Genomic DNA, 23,078 nt, shown 5'->3' on the forward strand with positions numbered 1-23,078 from the left:
GGGCCTCTTCCCGACAACCCTGGCCGTTGGTTGTCGGGGTCTGCGGGCGGGGGGCTTATCGGAATCCGGGAGCCCCCTTTAATAAGGGGGCCCCCGGATACCGGCCCCCACCCTATGTGAATGAGTATGGGGTACAATGTACCCCTACCCATTCACCTGTGGAAAAAAAGTACAAAAAAAAAACACAACACAGGGAAAAAATATTTTATTGCACAGCTCCGGGGGTCTTCCGTCTTCGGGGGTCTTCTCGCCGGACTCCTCCGCTATCTTCTTGTAGCTCTTTTGCTAGCGGAGGAGTCCGGCTTTCTTCCTCCCCGCCGCCGGCCTCTTCTCCCGACTTCGGGGGTCTTGTCCCCCTCTTCGGTTCTTCTGCCGGGCCACCTCGCCTTCTTATAGCTCTTTTGCAGGCGGTGGCCCGCCGCCGCCGCCTTCCGTTCTTCTTCTTCTTCTTCTCCAGGAGATGTTGACACGACGCTCTCTCCGGCCACAATGCCAGGGACGCGCTCCGCTGCCACTTATATAGGGACAATGGGGCGGTGTCACATGGGTTGATGTCACATGGTGACCCCGCCCCCTTACCATGTGACATCAACCCATGTGACCAACCCATGTGACATCAACCCATGTGACACCGCCCCATTGTCCCTATATAAGTGGCAGCGGAGCGCGTCCCTGGCATTGTGGCCGGAGAGAGCGTCGTGTCAACATCTCCTGGAGAAGAAGAAGAAGAAGAAGAAGAACGGAAGGCGGCGGCGGCGGCGGCAGAAGAACCGAAGAGGGGGACAAGACCCCCGAAGTCGGGAGAAGAGGCCGGCGGCGGGGAGGAAGAAAGCCGGACTCCTCCGCTAGCAAAAGAGCTACAAGAAGATAGCGGAGGAGTCCGGCGAGAAGACCCCCGAAGACGGAAGACCCCCGGAGCTGTGCAATAAAATATTTTTTCCCTGTGTTGTGTTTTTTTTTTGTACTTTTTTTCCACAGGTGAATGGGTAGGGGTACATTGTACCCCATACTCATTCACATAGGGTGGGGGGCCGGTATCCGGGGGCCCCCTTATTAAAGGGGGCTCCCGGATTCCGATAAGCCCCCCGCCCGCAGACCCCGACAACCAACGGCCAGGGTTGTCGGGAAGAGGCCCTTGTCCTCATCGACATGGGGACAAGGTGCTTTGGGGTGGGGGGGCCGCACGCCCCCCCTCCCCCAAGGCACCCCCCCATGTTGAGGGCACGCGGCCTGGTACGGCTCAGGAGGGGGGGGCCGCCCGCTCGTCCCCACCCCCTTTCCTGGCCGGCCGGGTAGCGTGCTCGGATAAGGGTCTGGTGTGGATCTGGGGGGGATCCCCACGCCGTTTTTTCGGCGTAGGGGGTTCCCCTTGGAATCCATACCAGACCTAAGGGCCTGGTATGCTCTCGGAGGGGGAACCCATGCCAAATTTTTTTCAGAAATTTGCCGTGGAGTTCCCTCTTGAGAGCTGATAATTCTGTCAAAGTCGCCTCCGTATAGACGGAGATCCGACTTGGAGGCGATCTCCATTGAAATAAATGGGTACCGGTCGCCTACAAGTCGGATAGAAGTAGTACAGGAACCTTTTCTGAAGTCGGAGCGACTTCAGTAGTGTGCATTAAGACGGCTCTCATTCACTTACATTGCTTTTTAAATGTTGTCCGACCTGAGGCGACCTGAGGCGACTAGGGGCGACCTGAAGTCGGATCAGGAGTTGCCCCTGTGTGAATGGGCTCTAAGGATCAGTGTTTATGGAATCACTTGGTTATTGGTCTATGGAGTCACAATAAATAATAATAAAACAAAGAAACTGTATTGTATCTAAACTCTAAGAGCATGTTTTCCAACACTGAGTTTTCTAACATTGAATATTTTCTATCATATGGATTTTATCTAGTTACTAGGGGAAAAGGACACAGCGTGTGCTTTCGCATATTTTTTGGCATGTTTTTCAGGTGCAACTAACTAACTAAAGTCTAGTGGGGCCCAAAATGTTTGAAGCTTGCAGCTAGAAAAAAGCTCATGCAGTTTTTAAGCTACAAGTGTCAAGATTTGAGTGTCACTGCGCTCAGGTGTGAACATGTACAATCAAAAACCATGAGATTTTGGAAGGTGAGATTTTGGGAGCTTCAAGATACAACATGCACAGGTGTGAATGGGACCTTACTATTGTGCTATATGGATACTTAACAAGGCTCTCAGATTCTTTACTTCTATCATATTTGTTTGTATTGGTCTGTTTAATATGTTTGTATGTATAAAATGGTTGTAAGTATAGTTTTGGCATTTTAGAAATAAAAATATTATATATGAAATAAGCCAGATACTCACAATATATAGGTGATCACTCCAATGCTCCTAAAATAGAAAATGATGTTTATATTATATCCTCCATTAAAGAGCATTCTCATCTGACATCTGTGACTTATTTATATGCAAACTTACCACATATCGGCTGCCAGACCAAGTGGCTCATAATTGATTATTTCAGGAGCTGTAACAATAATTACAATAATGGTTACATAGCATAGATTGTGCTCTGAAGGACTGTGACATGTGCAGTAGTGGTTGCTAAGCTATATGGATGGAATATAAACAGCTGCTACTAGTTCATTACAAAATTAATGTTTTTAAATCGATCAATGGAAGAGTCCTAATGATGGGTGAAGTGTGGTAATCGTTAGCAGCCTGGCATTTTCTATTAACTGCTCTGACTTCAGTAAACTGAAAACTGATTGGTTACTAAATGAGGTATACCATAACTGCACTTTGCACTGTTTACATAATAGGCCTGTTATCTGTTTGATAGTTGACATGTGGTAAGTTGAGCTGAAGACATACGTCTATTACATAAGGACTGTGTACAGCTGACTAAATAAATGCAATCGCTTTCTACTGACAAAACAGTCAAACTGACAAAATTGGCCTTACTTGATTATACACACTATCATTTTGCAGTAGGTTTAATAAGGGCAAAATAGTCTTACTATCTATCTATCTATCATCTACAGTACAAATAAATACATCTGTGCGGGGACTTTAAGGCATCAATAACCATCAACAATTGTTTACAAAATGATAAAGATTTTATTAAAGCATAATTAAAAACATTAAAGGGAATAAGGCACACTGGGGGTTATGAAAGACAAATCCACTTTGCACTACAAGGCCGAACTACAAAAGCAAAGTGCACTTGAAACTGTACTGAAAGTGCACTTTGAAGTGCAGTCGCTGTAAATCTGAGGGGTAGATCTGAAATGAGGGGAAGCTCTGCTGATTTTATTATCCAATCATGTGCAAGCTAAAATGCTGTTTTTTATTTTCCTTGCATGTCCCCCTCGGAGCTACAGCGACTGCACTTCCAAGTGCACTTTCAATGCAATTTCAAGTGCACTTTGCACTTGTAGTTTTCACTTGTAGTGCAAAGTGGATTTGCCTTTTGTAAATAACCCCCCAAATGTCCAATGTATAAGAAAGATATAACATATGTTACTCTAGGTCTGTCACAAGGGCTGCGAAAGCCCAGTGGTGATCCCTATGCGTTTCAACTTGTAGAGTCTTCTTCAGAGGGTTCTGGTGGTCATAGATAGTAGTTAGTTAAAAAATCAGCAAGAGATTGAGCATCCTATAGCATTTCCGGAGGACAGCCAAATGCCCATATATCAGTGGATAGCACAAGGGAGAGGAGCTCAATCATGAGTCAAATTGGGACCAAAGAAGAAATGTAGCCAGCAGATATTGGAGTAGCTTCGCCGCACACAACTCAATAGAGGCAAGTATAATTCAGGAAGGGATCTTATAACTTACCTGATCTGGAACATGAGTATTCAATCAAGAAACAAGCCAGGGCAAGAGACATATAGCCAATGGATATAAAAGAAATTTGATTGTATATGGCTTAACAGGAGTAAGTATGTTTCATAGGAAATATTATAAATCATCTAAGCCAAAGCTTGGCTCAGTGGCCAGAGACTATGGTTTGGAGTAGTCGCCTACAGAACATACAGTTTCTGGTGGTGTAATATGCTTTAAGAAACTCTTTTGTTCACTCACTATTTGGGAAGGGATCCTTTTGTCTTTCCCTACATGATTTGCTTAAGGAGAGTCCCTCAATATTCAAGCTTTGGCTTAGATTATTCATAATATTTCCTCTGAAACATACTTACTCCTGTTGAGCTATATACAATCATTTTTTTTATATCCATTGGCTATATCTCTCTTGCCTTAACTTGTTTCCTGTTTATTGATTGAATAACTCATGTTTCGAATCAGATGAGTTATAACAAGCCCCTGAAGAAGACTCTATGAGCTGAAACACGCAGAATGTTTTTAATTATGCTTTAATAAAATCTTTATAATTTTGTAAACATTTGTCGATGGTTATTGGTGCCGCACAGTCCCCCCCCCAATGGTTGTATTTATTTGTAATTTATCAATTGGGATTGGCACTTCTACCAGTGAGATCTTTAGGCACAAGTATATACATTGATATCATCTGCAGTATAAAGAGAGCTATCTATTTATATATATAGCTATAGATATAGATATATATATAGAGAGAGAGAGAGAGAGAGAATATGATTTGTATCAACTAAAGCAGTGCTTCAAAACCCCAATAGTATTTAACATGAATCAGGAAAAAAGATTTATACTCTAGAGTTGTAACTGCGGCTGTAGTTTATGTGTATCAATTAATTATTTTCATTCAAATATATAATGACCCAATTACGCACTTCAGCAAAATACCCCAAGGGAAAAGCACAATATCCACAGATATACTGTATAAATATAGTGCATTCAAGTTTTGCTGTTTTCTAGATGTGCTCCCTGATAAATGTGCCTTGTCCTCTATAAAATGTACATATATAACATATGTGACATTGAGTGCATTCAAAAGACCCTTCACAATAAAAAAACATCTAATACAGGATAATATGTGACCATAATATGTGATCAAAATCAACATGTGCATAAAGTGCTTTTAGTTCGTCTATCCAAAGTCCAATAAACACTAGAAATGTTTCTAGAAGTACTATCCAAAAAATTTTTAGAAATTGGGTCAGTGATTCCACATCACCACTGTGATAAGACTCGACCTTACCAAGAAATATTGACCCCCATATTGTGAGAGGTGGATAATCCTCTATGGACAATATGGTATCCTCCATCTACTCCAGATATTCATTATTCATTCAATTAGCCCCATAAAAAAATCACAGTGAAATGCTCCCAATAGTGTAAATCAGAGTATATTAATAAGGAGGTTAAAATTCACATACTCAATGGACAAAATATGCTCTGTACAGGTAAATGATGAACCAGGTTCCGATCAGCAATCTCCATACGTGGCGACAAGTGGAAGTTATCAGGGGCATGGTTTAGATCACAGAATTAATATGGTCACACATTGTCCTGTATTTGATATAATTTATTATGATGGGTTTTTGTATACGTTCAAAGTCACTTATGTTATGTATGTAAATTTTAAAGGGGACAAGCCACATGTATTAGGAACCACATATAGAGAATAGCGCACTACTTGGAATACACTACAAATATTTTCATGGTCACATATATATATATATAAAAAATAAAGTTAATACAAACCTACAAATTCCGGTGTACCAAAAATATTCTTAAACTCTACTCCATCTTCAATTTTGTGTGCCAAACCAAAGTCAATAAGTTTTATGTGGGGTACAGGAATTGTTTTATCCAACAGCATTATGTTTTCTGGCTGAAAAAAAAATATATACTAGAATCAAGCAAGTAAGTAGATAGTCACATTATATCATCTTAGGCCCCTTTCACACATGCGGACATTATGTCCGTATTTCATCCATCCGTTTGCGGATGAAATACGGACATACATGCATTCCTATGGGATAGCGGGTGTCTGCGGATAAACATCCGCAGACACCCGCTATCGTCTGCCTCCGCTATTGTCCGATTCTTCAGATGGAGGAAAATCCTATTTTTCTATCCGTCTGCGGATCGGATGAACATGGACAGACGGTCTGTGTTCGTCCGATCCCCTATAGAGGAGAATGGAGAGCTGACAGGGCGGTCCCTGCACACTGTGCAGGGACCGCCCTGTTATCCTCCGGCTCAGCGGGGACAACGGAGCGATCCCCGCTGAGCAAGTAATCAGTAATGATCCGCCCCGTGTGAAAGGGGCCTTAAGGTTAAATTGGGCAGTAGTTTACTTACTTAAAGTGGTTGTAAACCCTCACATATACCCAGTGAAGTGTCTGACCTTGGGTGATACACAGAGATTAAAGAAATCATCCTATATAAGTTTGACCTGTTTATCTACAGCTATCTTTCCCCTACATCCATTCAAAGTGCAGAATTTACACAAGATCACTTCTCTCTGAAAAGCAGGGGGTGGAGAGCTGAAGATACATCAATGAGGAGAGCACTGAGAGCTGATTGGAGGGAAGAGAAACCCCCACCCCCCTCCTTCACACAGCACACAGGAACAAAGCTGAGGCTGTCAATTAGCTGAATGCCCCTCCCCTGTCACCATTTTTCTCATTGTGTCAGGAAAACTTGTCAGAAGTGACACTTAAGTGCTCTGGATTGAGACAAGATCACACTATAGGGGGACATGCTTTGTTTATATTTCATGTCTGAGGTTTACAACCACTTTAAGTGCAAACTACATAGTTGGTTTGCAATATCACGCATAGTAGACTACTAATATATATGGAAAATATACAGGAAGTTTCTAGGTGTTAACATATATGGCTTGATTCCATGCTGATTCCAGTCATCAGGCATGATTATTATATACACTGGGAAATTTTATTTTGCTAATTGACTCAATTCACTTCTTTTGTCAGGGAAGGATGTGTTTTATCACCAGTGCTGCTTCTATTCATTAGCTAAATTACAAGCTACACTGCGATGTGTCCCGGCATGTTGGCAGGATTGGCAGATGTCTCGCTGCTCATCATTCTCTGGAAGAAATCTGCCCAACTATGGCCAACTACAACACTTGGGATTAGCGCTGCTCAGCTTTGAAAAACCTCCATAAATTTGTATTTTGGGAAGTAATAATAAAAATCCCTTCCATTGGACTAAATATAATCAGGAATTCTGGATTATAGCTGAAGACTTCTGGATACGTGCTTTATTTTCAGTATAACTATACAGTATACCAATACTGTAAATGTGCAAGCCCAATTGACATTTATTATTATATTAGCTAATATTAGCTAATTGGTAAACAAAGTAATTGTAAGTTTTAATTTTACTTCATTAAAATAAAAACATTTTTATACTTACTTGCTCTGTGCAATGATATTGCACAGAGCGGTCGCTTCTGGAATCTTCCACTGGTACTGTCCATTCCTCCTCTCCTCTGAGGGGGCACCCTTGTGGGTGTGCTCCCAAGCTTTTCTGTGTGTATCCATAGACACACATATCGTGGCTCTGCCACACTCCCCGCTCTCTCCTCATAGGATTTGGCTGACAGCAGCAGGAGCCTATGGCTTACGCTGCTCTTAGTGTTTCCTGTGATAATAGGAAAAGAGAGAGCATCTGCTGCACACAGGACATTTCTAGCTTGATGGAGGAGTCAGGTAAGTGTTTAGAGATGGCTGGGGTGTAAGGGGGCATTTATTGCAGTGAATGCATTAAAGTGGATGTAAACCCACTACTCATGATAATCAACTATTGCCATCTTTCAAAAGAATATCTGTATACATGCCTCCTGCATGTATCCCTACCTTTTAAAAATCACCCCCTTCTGCACACCAAGCCCTGCAAATCTCCAAAATCTATTGGCGGTGCAATGTTCCGCAGCTCGATGGGTGGAGTCGTGACATCACTAGACTCCACGCCCACCTCTACACTCCCTTTCGGCCAGGAAGCTTTGCGAGGATGAACCTTGCACTTGGTATGTGTAAAGTGCGCACACAGAGGACACAGCGTCCTGGGCATAAGCAGTGAGCGCTCACAGCCCCCCTGTGACTCCTGCGCATGTGCTGCACAACACAGGCCATAGTGGAGAGCTGTGGTAATAGCTGTGAGATGCTGAGAGAGGGGGATGATGACGCTGGGAAAGTACATAGAATGCTTCTCTCATGCTCTCTCGTGCATGAGATAAGGAAAATTACCTGTCACACACAGCAAGGGGGAGAAAAGGACATCTATTTCTCTGTCTGACCATTTTTCTCTCACTGAAAAAAGATAAGAGAACTGCTCAGAGCTGGATTAACTCTTTGGCTCAAGACTGAGCACAGATGACATGAAATCCTATACTGTACAAGGTGCAAGCCTTAATTAAAACATTTTTTGGGGGGGGTTTACATCCACTTTAAGGTAAAAACAAATACCTTTAGAGTTTCAAACCACTTTAATTAGCTTAAGATCATTGCTCTCTGTGTGGCAGTAGAAATCTCTCGGCAATGGTCTGATACGTCTGCTACTTAGTGAAACTGCAATCTGGTTTTAAGCCAGACCTAAAGTTTAGAGCCAAATCACATTTTACATTGTGGTGGATTGCAGTAACATGTGCATTAACACATACAGTATTGCATTCATTTTGAATGGTCACATTAAGACAATGCAGCTGTCATGTGCATGCATTGCAGCATGCCATAACACATAGTAAGGTACTCCTGTGCATATTGTGTTGTGCTGCATTACATATTTTGTGCATGTGTGTTTTTATCCACTGTTATGCGTTGATAGACTATTCAAAATGAATTGGTTGCCTCAACGCAATACACGGTAACGTGTGACACAACATGCATTAATGTACATGTGTTAAGACAACGCACAAAATGGCAAAGTGTGAATGATCCCAAATAGTAAGCAATGCACAATCCTACAGGTGGCCTCATAAAATGTTCAACACCGAATGGATCGTGCTACTGATATCTATCTCCCTGGGTCAGCCTTCCTCAACCAGGATTTTGTAGAACCCTAGGGTTCCTCCAGAGGTTGCTAGGAGTTCCTTGAGCAAGGGACACTTTCTTCCTCTCAGATAACATACATTTCATTTATTCTTTCATTACATACCCATATAGGATCTTACTTATAATCTATTAACTTTCTTTATTCGTTATCCTATTGGTCTTGTTTACTAATATTACTTTCATATCCCAATCAAAAAAAAAAGGAAAACCTTACAACCTCTCTCTACCTACTTCTCTCTCCCCCCTCCTACTTCCTCCTGTATTTCCAACATAGAACATGTAAACATTTTAAACCACTGCCAGTCACAGTTGTACTGTGAGCACACATTAACATTACCTAGACAAATTCCAAAGGGGGCCTGTCCTTACCATAAGAGCTGGACAGACAGCCTACTTCCAATATCCAGTCAAATGCATTGCCCATTACAGAAACTTTAAATGCTGGCAAGGTAAAAAAAAACCCTGCTAAGGCTGTGACAGACCATTCAAAGGGTGGGCAGCTCTTCCAGCCACAAGTTCTTCAAAAAGCCCAGAATTCCCTGCCGGCAGTCCTTTATTGAACTCAGGCCCAACCCCACCACCCCATGACTCAATCGAATCCTCTGTGACAACTTCCATACTGCTTACTCCCACCTCCTGGCTATGCCCCCATCAGTCAAGACTTTCCCAAGAGGCTTTCATTTTAGCTGCCTGTTAGACAGGAATTCTTCGACTGACCTCAAATGTAAGGAGCATTCTTCTCATTGGCCATCCCACTAAAGTACATTGTGCTATAAATACGGTAATTATTAGCAAGGGTTCCCTAAAACCAGAAAGTTATTTCAAGGGTTCCTCTGATTTGAAAATGTTGAAAAGGCTTCTCTGTGTGTATTTAAAAGACCTAGGTGACTTGTGACGAGGAAGAAATATTTTCTTTTAAATGTATCGTCAGACTCTATGACTTTTTTCCCAAACTATTGGGCTATTGTAATAGTTATATTGTGAGGCCTTCCTATAGAACTGTGGATTATTGTTTACTTTTCGTGCACTGATTTTCTGTTATGGACAACTGTGAACTTTTAATATTGCCAATATATGTGGGTAACTATGTAGGGTTTCTTACCTTCAAGTCAAAATGTGCAATTTTACGGGTGTGCAGGTAATTAACTCCTTCCAGGATCTGTTTTATAAACCTAGTAGCCTCTTCTTCACTTAGTGACTCCTTCTGTGCCAGGAAATCAAAAAGTTCTCCTCCTGAAACCCTAAATAGGGGCAAAAGAAAAATACTTTATGTAAGGCACTGGTATTAAATGATCTAAAATCAAATACATGGTAGGTCGACTTTTCTCCATCAACACAAATGACTGCTAAACTAAAGATGTTTAATTAGGCTTTAAAGCATCACGTTAAAGATGTAATCATAAAATAAAAATTATTTTATTTCCTAAGAAAATCACACTAAAAGTGGCACCTCTCCTTTAACAGTAGTACATATCATGCCACGTTTCTGGTACAGCTGAAGATGTAACAGAACAAAACTTAAAGTGGAAGTAAACCCTCCTATCATTTTCAGCCAAGGAAGCTGCCATCTTGACCTCTGTTTAATCTTCAACTGCCATGTTGTTGCACATGTGATCAGTTATGACACCAGCCATTGGATGGTTTAACAGTTTGGTTGAGAGCACAACCAATGTGACAGTTACATTTCTGGCATGCCGGGAATGTAACTGTTTTTTTGAAACTGTTAATTTAATGGGTTTACTTCCACTTTAAGGTGCATATCAAACCTATTTAAAAATTGAAACCCTTATAAAGATAGTAAGTGTATTGGCTTCTACTGCTGTCTACTTTTGATGCTTGCACTCTGGGGGTATAATACTTGCTGAATTGCCACAATGACCTCCCTATGTCTACATACCCTGCTATTCATGTTTGTAAACAACACACATGCAGCAAACCAGAAAGAAAAGCAAACAAAGGATTAAAGCGCACCTTCACCCTCTTCAGTCACTTTCCATAATTTTCCTCCTCCCCTTCATATTTTATTTTTGGAAATACCTTTTTGGCCGGGCCTGGACCCACATTTTCAGCTTCCTTACCTAAGCAAGAATGATGCCTGCAGCTTCCCGGGATATCACATTGTATGCATCCCAGGCCCGTCTCAGAAATCTACAGCACATGTACCCCGGGATAACATCATGTGTCATAGGAGAGGAAGAGGGTGATGTGGGACAGTTGAGCAGCAATAAAACACACAGCAGAGCAATGATTGATTTGCTGGGCTTGTGAGTATTATGATGGAGGAAAATCCATGGAAAAGGGTAAGAGGGGTTTGGAAAAAAAATGGAAAGGGGACTGAAGGATTTATTTTATAAACAAACAGGAACACTGATACTCAGCTACTGCTTACAATGTAAGTATGTATACTATATATATCGAGATACACACAATACTGTGCAAAAGTTTTGGGCAAATGTGAAAAAAATGCTGTAAATTAAGAAATAGAAATGTTAATTATTTATTTTTAACAATTAACAACATGGAAAGTAAATGAACAGAAGAGAAATCCAAAGCAAATCAACATTTGGTGTGATCATCCTTTGCCTTCGAAACAGAATCGATTCTTCTAGGTACACTTGCACACAGTGTTTGAAGGAACTTGGAAGGTAGGTTGTTCCAAACATCTCGGAGAACTAACCACATATCTTCTGTGGATGTAGGCTGCCTCAAATCCTTCTATCTCTTCATGCAATCCCAGACATAATCAATGATGTTGAGATCAGGCCTCTGTGGGGGCCAAACCATCACTTCCAGGACTCCTTGTTCTTCTTTATGCTGAAGATAGTTCCTAATGACATTGGCTGTATGTTTGGGATCATTGTCCTGCTGCAGAATAAATTCAGGGTCAATCACATACCTCCCTGGTGGTATGACATGATGGATAAGAATCTGCCTGTATTTCTCAGCATTGAGGACACCACAGATCCTGACCAAATTTCCAACTTCATTTGCAGAAATGCAGCCTCAAACTTGCAAGGAACCTCCACCATGCTTTAATCTATAATTCTCCAGACCTTCGGTGAACAAACTACCTCCTACTACAGACAAATATTTCAAATTTTGGCTCACCAGTCCACAGCACCTGCTGCCATTTCTCTGCACCCCCATTCCTATGTTTTCATACATAGTGGAGTCACTTACACTGGTCTCCACATCTGAGGTATGGCTTTTTGGCCGGAATTCTTCCATGAAGATAGCCTTCGGCTAGACGTCTCTGGGCAGTAGATGGGTGTACCTGAGTCCTATTGGTTTCTGCTAGTTCTGTGCTAATGGCACTGCTAGACATCTTCTGATGTTGAAGGGAAGTAAGCATGATGTGTCTTTCATCCGCTGTATTAAGATTCATTGGCTGACCACTGCGTCTACGGCCCTCAATGTTGCCAGTTTCTTTTGATTCTTCAAAAGAGTTTGAACAGCATATCTTAAAATCCCCAATCTACTCTGAAATCTTTGCCCAGGAGAGACCTTGCTGATGTAGTATAACTACCTTGTGTCTTGTTGCTGTGCTCACTCTTGCCATTGCGTATGACCTGTGACATGAAACGGTCTTCCAATGCAGTAGCAGAGTTTGATTGTTCCTTTAAGCCTCCTGCACAGCTGTTTCTAGTTCAGTTAATTACTGTGTTTTAACCTACATATGAAATTGATGATCATTAGCACATGCTTGGCATAATTGTTTAATAATACATCTGACTCTAATCCTACAAAATCCCTGACTTGGTGCAAGTGTACAAAGTGTGCAAGTGTAAAAATGGATGCCAGTTTGAAGCCAAAGGGTAGGCACACCAAATATTGATTTCGATTTTTGTTCTGTTTTGCTCACTTTGCATTTTGTAAATTGATAAGAATCAACAAAAGTTTGTATTTTTTTAAAAAATTTTTACTTTACAGCATTTCTTCAAACCTACCTAAAACCTTTGCACAGTACTGTACATACAAAGACAAAGATTATTAGAGGGAGATGATGGGTATATATTGATAAGATAAATACAGCTTTTATGTTACATCCAATCAGTTAAAGCTAAAGCATTTTACTAATTGTTAACATAGGGTTTTCCAAAGGAAGTGCATTTATTACATTGTACATTAATGGGGACAACTGACAGTGAAATGTTGCAATGTTATCTAATTAGTGAACTATTAATGCCCAGGTACCCTTTTCTTGGTGACAAAAAACACATTTAAGCGATTTCCTTCTTCTAGTTAAGTGGTAACACTGAATTTGCTGTTATGTAATTAGCTTATTTGCTGTTATGTACTAAGCTTATTTGCCATTATATAATGAACTACATATAATTATACAACTTAGAATACAGAATTAAAAAAAAAATACCAAAGGCTGCCCATTTCACAATGTAACTGTTGTTAGATGTATTATCATTTCTCTTTATACTGATGCAGTATATAGTTAATAGAACATCATACTCTACAGTAAATGTAACAGAGGACAACATAACTGGGGGAAGTGAAGAACCTGCAATATCCGCCTGGTGAACCACAGACCAGATATAGCACAGTTGTCAAGATCGGTAATACACGGTCCCTGTCTGACTTCTTTGTAAAGCAAAGAAATGCAAATCCATTCCTGTAGGCAAGTACATGGGATTACATGTAACTGGGGTTACTTCTCTAAACACCAATACTGCTTAAAATAAAACTCAAGTCAAAATTATGAATTAATTCAATAATTCATTCAGAAGGGACCTGATATGTCTCTTCTGCAAGAAAATAAATATAACCGCCTGTTCAAAGTCCTCTGTAGAAGGTGCATTGAGTTGCGCATGCACAGCTAGGTTTACACTTCCAGCATGGTGCCTGTGTACCGGGATAACTGAACTCCTACTCATGCACAGGAGTTTCATCAACCAGTGCCTGCCAATCAAAGGAAAAGACTGGCATGTTTTAAAAGTTGGGGGGAAAGATGCCAGTGTAGAAGAGGAACCTCATGGACGCTAGACAATTGGAGAGAAGGTAAGTATTGCCAAATTTAGCTCTGCGTTAATATATTAAATAAGCTTATGAATCTGCTGTTTCTTATGCCCTGTACACACGACTGGTTTTCCTGTCGGAATAAACTCTGAAGGTTTTTCCAACGGAGTTCCAATGGAATTCCACACGATCACACCAAAGTCCGACTGTCAAGAATGCGGTGACGTACAGCATGTACGACGTGACTAGAAAAAGAAGTTCAATAGCCAGTAGCCCATAGCTTCCATCTCGTACTTGCTTCAGAGCATGCGTAGTTTTTCGTCTGTCGGAACAGCATAAAGACGAGTGGTTTTCCTGATAGGAATTGGTTCCATCGGAAATATTTAAAACATGTTCTCTTTCTAGGGCCGTCAGAATTTTCGATGTAAAAAGTCCGATGGGGCATACACACAATTGAAATATATGATGAGAAGCTCCCGTCTGACTTTTTCTATCTGACATTTCGTTTGTGTGTGCTCGGCATTACAAGCATCAGTGATTTAGTGGGCTCATTTATACGGTACATGATTTACCAACTCACATTATACTTTTATAAATTGACTATACAATCTTTGTACAAACTTTACCAAAGCTGTGTAATATAAGGACCAACCTAAACTATTCAAGCAATCTGCATCCAGTCAGGCAGACCCTTGTACTACATAGTTGTTGGTAGATCTAAAGGAGACTATACAGACAGATTGTAACATGTGTGGCAAGCTTTAGGCTAAGTTGGCAAAGGCATTAAAGCGGAACTAAGGGCATTGTACTTACTTCCTCCTTAACAGTTCAGGTCCCTAGTGCCGGCCTTCAGAAACTTCCACTGGCCAGCGCAGGATGAAGTAACTCCCATGCATGTGCAGAAATCCTGGCACACAGGAACCGTGCTGGCAATGTAAGCTGAGCTGTGCATAAGCAACTCAGCTTAAATGTCGCAGTAGACTATGTCCAGCAAGTAGGAGTATTTTTTTGCAGAAGACACATTGCATGTCTCTTCTGAGATAATAACCGGTCCGCTCACAGTCTGTTGTAATATGGCTTCAGTTCCACTTTAAACCAAGCACTCCCAACTGCCAGGTCTGAAACAGTGTATTGAGCAGAAGAGTAGGAGGTAAATGCATGCCACCTGCATGCCACCTGCGTAGAAAAAGCAGATATTGGTTTCTGCCACAAGACTGCATAAGCAAAAATGGCGCCAAGCTACATTTCATGTTTCCTCAATATGTGAAATATTGGTTGTTTCTCTTTTCTCCACCTTCCTATACATTCTAAGACCGATGATGGTTGTATAAAATAAACGGGATCTTTGTTCTGATAATGCAAAAGGGAACTATGGCTTTTAGTTCTGCTTCTGATGACACAAAAAGCAAATAGTAAAGTATAGCAGAAATATAAAAGAACATGAAAGAGCAAAGTGCATGATGCTTTCACAAAGCATTTGTAGGACTAACTCAATTATTTCCAATAAAGTTTTGTGAAAAAGTTTGTCAACCTTTTGCAAATTACTTGATTTCTGTATTAATGGCTCCCAAACTGAGATCTAATCTACATCTAATTAAATATAAGTTTGGCTAAAGTAAAGGGAAAGGGTAAAGGGACTTCATTATTAAGTGTGGGAAAAAAAAAATTATTTTTTCTTTTTTTCTCCCTAAGGGCCAGGGATGGTGGAGACCATGGAAGATACTCAAGAGAAAGAAAGAAAGGAGGAAAAAATAAAAAATGTTTTGATCCTTAAACTAGGTTTATTGTGATGATTATGTGTTTTGTTTTATATATATGTATGTTAAGCATGTTTAACCACTTGCAGACCGGACCAATTTGCTGGTCAAAGACCAGACCACTTTTTGCGATTCGGCACTGCGTCGCTTTAACTGACAATTGCGCGGTCATGCGACGTGGCTCCCAAACAAAATTGACGTCCTTTTTTTCCCACAAATAGAGCTTTCTTTTGGTGCTATTTGATCACCCCTGCGGTTTTTATTTTTTGCGCTATAAACAAAAATAGAGCGACAATTTTGAAAAAAACGCATTATTTTTTACTTTTTGTTATAATAAATATCCCCCAAAAATATATAAAAAAACATTTTTTTCCCTCAGTTTACATATTTTTGGTAAAAAAAATCGCAATAAGAGATTATTGATTGGTTTGCGCAAAAGTTATAGCGTTTACAAAACAGGGATAGTTTTATAGCATTTTTATTAATAATTTTTTTTTCTTTTTACTAGTAATGGCGGCGATCAGCGATTTTTATTGTGACTGCGACATTGTGGGGGACCCATCGGACATTTTTGACACATTTTTGGGACCATTGTCATTTATACAGTAATCACTGCTATATAAATGCAGTGATTCCTGTGTAAATGACACTGGCAGTGAAGGGGTTAACCAGGGGGTGGCAGTGTAGGGGTTAAGTGTTCCTAGGGGTGTGCTACTAACTGTGGGGGGGTTGGGCTTTCATTTAGTGAACACTGATCTCTGCTCCAATCACATGGAGCAGAGATCAGCGTCACTAGTTGCTAGGCAGAATGGAGAAATGCTGTTTACTCAGCATTTCCTCCATTCGGCCGCTCAGTGAGACGATCGCGGGGATGCCCGCGGAGATCAAGTCCGCGAGTCCCACGACTGGACTCACGGGGGTCCCGACCAGTGCGGGAGCGCGCCGCCGGCGGCGCGCTCCCGATGGCAGGGCGGCATTGAATATTGGACGTACCTGTACGCCAATATGCCTGCCCGTGCCATTCTGTCGACGTACATCGTCGTGCGCTGGTCGGGAAGTGGTTAAATACAAGGTTTTGAAATGAAATGTAAAAAAATAAAAATAAAATCTATGTATATATATTTTTTACATAAAAAAATTATAAAAATTTGGCATTACTGTACACAAGCATAATAGTTTATATTGCTGTATCTTTTAAAAAAATCTATGCTTTTTTTTTTTTTTTTTGCAGGGGTTAAGTGGTTGTGAACCTCAGACATGAAATATTAACAAAGCATATTCCTCTATAGTGGGTACTTGTCTCACTCCAGAACACTAAATATCATTTCTCTCTGCTGCTTCGTTCCTCTGCTATGTGCCTAAGTCACGTCTGACACGTTTTCCTGACAACAAGAGAAAAATGGTGACAGGGGAGGGATCGCCAGCACACAGCCTGTGATTGACAGCCTCAGCTCTGTTCCTGTCTGTTGTGTGAAGGGGGTGTGTCCCTTCCTTCCAATCAGCTCTCAGAGCTATTTTCCCTGGGCTATGCAAAATGTAACTTCAGCTCTCCTCCCCCTTTTTTCTGACAGCTCAGACAAGCTTTATAAAGTCTGGACTTTGAACAGATGTAGAGAAGACTGAAGATAAACAAGTACAACTTATGTAGGAGGATTTGTTTAATTTCTGTGTATCACCTTAGGCCTGTCACTTCACTAGGTATATGTCAGGTTTTGCAACAACTTTAAGTTTAATGCAGTTACATAGTTACAAAGCAGGTGAGGTTGAAAAAAGTCCATCAGTCCAACCTATGTGTGTTATTATATGTCAGTATTACATTGTATATCCCTGTATGTTGTGGTCGTTCAGGTGCTTATCTAATAGTTTCTTGAAACTATTGATGCTCCCCGCTGAGACCACCGCCTGTGGAAGGGAATTCCATATCCTTGCCGCTCTTACAGTAAAGAACCCTCTACGTAGTTTAAGGTTAAACCTCTTTTCTTCTAATTTTAATGCAGCTTCCCGTAGTAGCACATATTCACCTTCTTTTCACTCCACTGCAGCTTCCCGTAGTAGCACATATTCACTTTCTTTTCACTCCCCTGCTGCTCTGTTCACCACAGCAGCAGGGAAGTGAAACAGGGAAATACTTAGTATGTCTGGGTAATTCCAGCTACTTCAAGAGAAACACCTGGTACTTCTGGATATAGGCAGTAAGTGACCCTTTCCTCTCACACGACAAAGCTGGTGCTTGGCAGCTGGCTGCTCAGGTACCATTGCTGTCACATGGGGCAGAGAGAGAGTCATCAGCCCTGTGTAAGCTCCAACTAGGATCAACTTGGCACTTGCTCAGGGATTTCTCTCTTCACTCCAATAAAAAACGTTAACAGGATCCAAAATGAGAAATATGTAGAGAGCTAAATGCAAAACAATCATTTACGGCTACCCTGGCTGTGTTTTTACCAATATATTGTACCTCCTTTTACTTTATAGTAAGCCAAAGCTTTTCAGTTTAACCACCCAAATTGAGGGTATGATTTTCCCCACCAAGCGACCATCAACAATAATAGACAGGTTTTAGCTAGCTAGACAATTTTAAACTAATACTGGCAGACCCGAGATACAAACATCTGACTTACATACGACTCAAACGGAGGGAGACAACAGGAAGTGAGAGTAAATTTTCCTCTAGAAATGGAAATTCACTCCAGTAAGAGTTATGGGAAAAAGGTGTCTCCGCTGAAGATTTATCACCAATCCTTGTTTCCACAACAACCCAAACTTTATAAAATCCAATTGTCACAGGGGCAGAAAGTGAGATGAAATCTTCTGAATAGGGGCACGGACAGAAAAACAAACATTACAGGGGTGTTAACCCTTCCCTATGCTATCCAAAAAACATAAAAATATTTTTTTTGGCTGGAGTTATACCTAAAAAAATTTACCTGTTCCATCGTACATACAAATTCAACGTACGAACAAACCTACAGAACCGATCTTGTTTGTACTGCCTGTAGTCAGATGGTATCTGACCTTCTCTGAGGCATAGTACTAAGTCCAGCTCACTCAACTCCTCCGACACCTGGCAGAGTGGGACATGTCTACAGGTTTTTTCGCCCTACGGTGGTGCTGTAACTCAATCCAACCCTTTTGGAAAGCTGTTTTCAAACTTTTACACACATTTTACCCAAGAATCAGGCATTTTTAAGAGAATTTAGTTGGAAAATGTGTGAATTATAGGTGAAAGTTGTGTGACTCTTTTGTGAAAACATCTACAAATATACCCCGAAATATCATATGGAGGCGTGTGTAATAATCCATCTGTCTCGGTAACTGCTTTCAAATGTGGAAACAGGTGTTGGAAAGCACGACATGTAATAAGCCATTACAAAAGGAAAAAAATATAATGTAATTTGTTATGTGTTTGTTATTTTTATGCTGTTTCGTTTGCTTAGGTCTAGACCTCAGTTCCATTGAAATGCTGAAGAAGACTGTTTAAATAAGACTTCCGAAAAAATGTAGAAAAAATGAAATAGAACAACAAGCCGGAATTCCTCCTTAGTGCTACACAGGTAAGATCAGCAGCTAAAGAAGACATTTAAAGGAGAAGTCCAGCCTGAGCTCATTCAGCTGGGCTTCTTTTATGGGTCACAGGAGTGCCATTCGTTTTGCACTCCTGTGACCTGTTTTCAGCAGAGAGCGGTCTGTAGTCCACTCTCTGCTGAAGTCACCAAGATCAGTCCAGGCTTCACGTCATCCCAACTCTGGAAGTCTGGATCCACCAGGTGCCTGGACTGATCAGCGAGCCACTGAGAGGCTGAGACGAGCGCTCCCTGCCCCTCCACAGTTCAGTGCTCCAGTGAGTGTGCTCGGGGATCTGAGAGAACCGAACCATCGGTGGTGTTTCGGTAGCTCGGTTCTCAGTGAAGAGGCGGCGGGGGACAGATGCAGCATTGATCATCTAGGTAAGTATGGTTATGGGATAAAAAAAAATCCCATACTTCTCTTTTAACAGATTATTGCCAGTGAAGATATATAGTAGTAAATATGAGGATTCACACAAATCCCATACTTCCCTTTTAAGCCCTTGTACACACGGTCGGACATTCCGACGGAAAATGTCAGATCGGACCGTGTTGTCGGATAATCCGACCATGTGTGGGCTACATCGGACTGTTTCCGTCGGAATATCCGACCGACAAAGTTTTAGAGCTGGGCTATAAAATTTTCCGACAACATGATCCGATCGGACTTTGTCCGATCATTTGTAGAGAATTCTAATCGGACAAAGTGCCACGCATGCTCAGGTCAAATTTCTAGACCAAAGCTATTGGCTACTAGCCTGAACGTAGTCCCGTCGTAACAAAATAACGTCATCACGTTACGAACGATCGGATTTTCCGACAACTTTGTCCGACCGTGTGTATGCAACACCAGTTTCGGAAAAAAATCCGTCCGACAAATTCTGACGGATTTTGTTGTCGGAATGTCCGACCATGTGTACTAGGGCTTACAGAGATTATTGCAATGAAGATATAAAGTAGTAAATATGAGGATTCACACAAATCCCATACTTCTCTTTTAACAGAGATCATTGCCAATGAAGATATAAAGTAGTAAATATAAGGATTCACACAAATCCACATACTGTACATGTTCAATTAATACCTTTGGTTGTTACCTAAGTCATTATAAGTTCAATATAAATATGGCAATGTAAAAAGTGTGGGTCTCTGGCAGAAAAAACTTTGGTCTTCTTCGCTCAAGCCAAACATAAGATATCATGGATTATGACCCATGAACAGATAACGAGTATAATGAATTATACTATAAAACAGTTTCAGAAGACGTGGGACACGTGGGCCCAATATATGATTGTCCAGCTGTCCTGTTAGCTCCATATCGGTCTGGCTAACTCAGGAGGCCGATAGGTCTGAAACTCGTCTTTTCTTTACTTCTAGATTTCCTTCTTTGTACTCGGGTTCGGTTTCTTTAATGCCATTGGGTAATGCACTCAGTATCATTACTATTTCTTTTGTAATTTTGATGCAATGTCTTTTTTCCATACAGTATATCTGCTAACAGATGGATAATTGTTCCAGCCTTGTAGACATCTTTGGTATCGGAAAGTATTTTGTTCAGCTACTTTTTTTTCTGTCTCTTGTTACCTTATGACCTATGCTGCTTGGCATAACTTCTCTTTCTGTACATTGTACTTTATATTGTGTCTAATAAAAAAAAATTTACTTAAAAAGTATGGGTTGATTTGCTGCCATTTTATATTATTTTTTAGTTTCAGTAAAAAAACTAAATTATCACCACATTTTATAGAAAAAAAATCCTAAGGGTTCATGGTTTTGTTTTTTAGAACTATAAGGCCGCGTACACACGGGCGGATTGTCTGCCCAACTTAGTCCGCTGAACCGTGTTTCAGCGAACAATCCGCTCGTGTGTGGGCTTCAGCTGACTTTTTCAGCGGACAGTCTGACGGACTAAGTCTTTCGGAATTTCCGTAATTTTGTCCGTCCAAACTTGGTTTTGTCCGTCCAAACTTGGTTTCAGCGGACAGTCCGCTCGTGTGTAGGCAAGTTGGATGGACTAAGTATGGCGCATGCTCAGAAAGGATTTACACGGCCGAAGGTTGCATTGCAGTGTATTGGACGTCGTTTTTCTAGTCCCGTCGTACGTGCTGTACACGTCATCGCGCAAGCTTTCAGCGGACTGTCTGTTCATTGTGTGTGGTCAAGTCCGTTCATTCAAATGTTGGACGGACTGTCTGTCGGATTGTCTGACGAACTTAGTTGGGCAGACAATCCGCCCGTGTGTACGCGGCCTAAGGCCACGTTCACACCGTGGTGCAGAAACGTAACATTTTCTGCATGCATTCTGCAAGGGCACAAAAAACAATTGTTCTCTATGTGCCTGCAGTGTTAATTTTGTCTACTAACATATTTTCGTAGACTAAATTAACACTATTTTAGTCAACTAAAATACGACTTAGCCCTATTTCACACGAATGATCCGTTCAGGTCCGCCTGTCAGTTTTTTAGAACGGACTGGAGCGTCAGATGTCAGTGGTGACACGTCCGCTGACATCCGACCCGCTCTGATCCGAAAAAGTGTGACGGAGGAAAAACCTGCTTTTCCATCCGTTATCGGATCGGATCGGGTGACAACAGACTCTGCGGTCCGTCCTCATCCGATCTCCCATAGGGGAGAGCGGCGCTCTGACAGGTCCGTCCCTGCGCAGTGTGCAGAGACGGACCTGTCACCTTCTTGCTCAGCGGAGATCAACAGAGCGATCCCCACTGAGCAAGCGGATGTTCACAAGGCGGATCATCGCGGATCCGTACCGCGTGAAAGAGGCCTAAAACTTAAACAATTCAGATGACTAAAATATGACTGAAACTAAAATGGCATTTTAATCAAAAGACTATGACTAAAACTAAATCAAAAATTTACATCAAAATAACACTACTCTGCTGGCCATTTCTAAATTGGCAACACAATTCCATCCAGAGCCTATAATAACAGCACATTAAAGTTTAAACATGTATTGCACTGTTCCACTGGATAAGGACAAGTAAGGGCAGGGCTGGTGCAAGGATTTTTGACACCCTAGGTGAAACTTCATTTTGTCCTACCCATGTATTCCCCACCTTTTTAATGAAGTGCCCATCAAATGTCACCCACCAGCACCCATCAAATGCAGCCTCACAAATTGCCCATCAATGCAGCCTCACCAGCCCCCATCAAATGCAGCCTACCAGAGCCCATCAATGAATGTTTGCTTGCTTCCATTCATTCGGGAGTAGGGACACAGACCCAGTCCTCCACCGCCGCTGCCCCTCTGACAGTATGTGTGAACAGGGCGGCTGCTGCCTGCTGATGCTGAGATTTAGTTGCTGCAGAGAGAAGAGAGTAGGACCACCAGTGGCCTGGTGCCCTAGGCAGCTGTGTGCTCTAGCGGCTGCCTAGTTTGCCTAGTGGTAGCACCGGCCCTGAGTAAGGGGCATCTACTAAGTTGCTGAAAGACAAAAAATTAAGCAAAATACTTTTCTTATATTTTTTTCTTAATATTTAATGTTGGTAATATATTCAGATAATATGTGCAATGGCATTAGAGCCAATAGAGTTTATATTTTTTGGGGGTATTTTTCTATTTTAAAGTTGCACTTTTGTTTGTCAAAAAGCAGTATTTTTGTTTGTTTATGAAACTGTTTTTATTTATAAAGACATTTATAAAGACATTATATATCACAAAGGCTAAATCTTTGTCTGTAGTGAATGTTCAAACCTTAATACCATAAATAACATATTACTATTTTTTTACTCCAAGAGTATATACAGTATCACACAAAAGTGAGTACACCCCTCACATTTTTGTAAATATTTTATTATATCTTTTCATGTGACAACACTGAAGAAATGACACTTTGCTACAATG

At 41.2% G+C, this 23,078-nt stretch overlaps 1 protein-coding gene across 2 annotated transcripts in view; it reads right to left on the minus strand.

Moving 5' to 3' along the window:
* Positions 1-23,078, minus strand: part of DAPK2 (death associated protein kinase 2) — a 162,794-nt gene that overhangs the window by 80,371 nt on the left and 59,345 nt on the right. For both annotated transcript variants that reach the window (XM_077469643.1, XM_077469642.1), the window contains exons 4-7: positions 10,030-10,168; positions 5,608-5,737; positions 2,446-2,494; positions 2,332-2,358 (exon numbers count right to left, since the gene is read on the minus strand). In XM_077469643.1, the coding sequence (XP_077325769.1) occupies positions 2,332-2,358; positions 2,446-2,494; positions 5,608-5,737; positions 10,030-10,168 (345 nt within the window). The remainder of the gene's footprint in view (positions 1-2,331; positions 2,359-2,445; positions 2,495-5,607; positions 5,738-10,029; positions 10,169-23,078) is intronic.

The sequence above is a fragment of the Lithobates pipiens genome, unplaced genomic scaffold (genome assembly GCF_037356315.1).
Source record: "Lithobates pipiens isolate NorthernLeopardFrog02 unplaced genomic scaffold, aLitPip1_a1.2 Scaffold_8, whole genome shotgun sequence".
NCBI classification, from domain to species: Eukaryota; Metazoa; Chordata; class Amphibia; order Anura; family Ranidae; genus Lithobates; species Lithobates pipiens.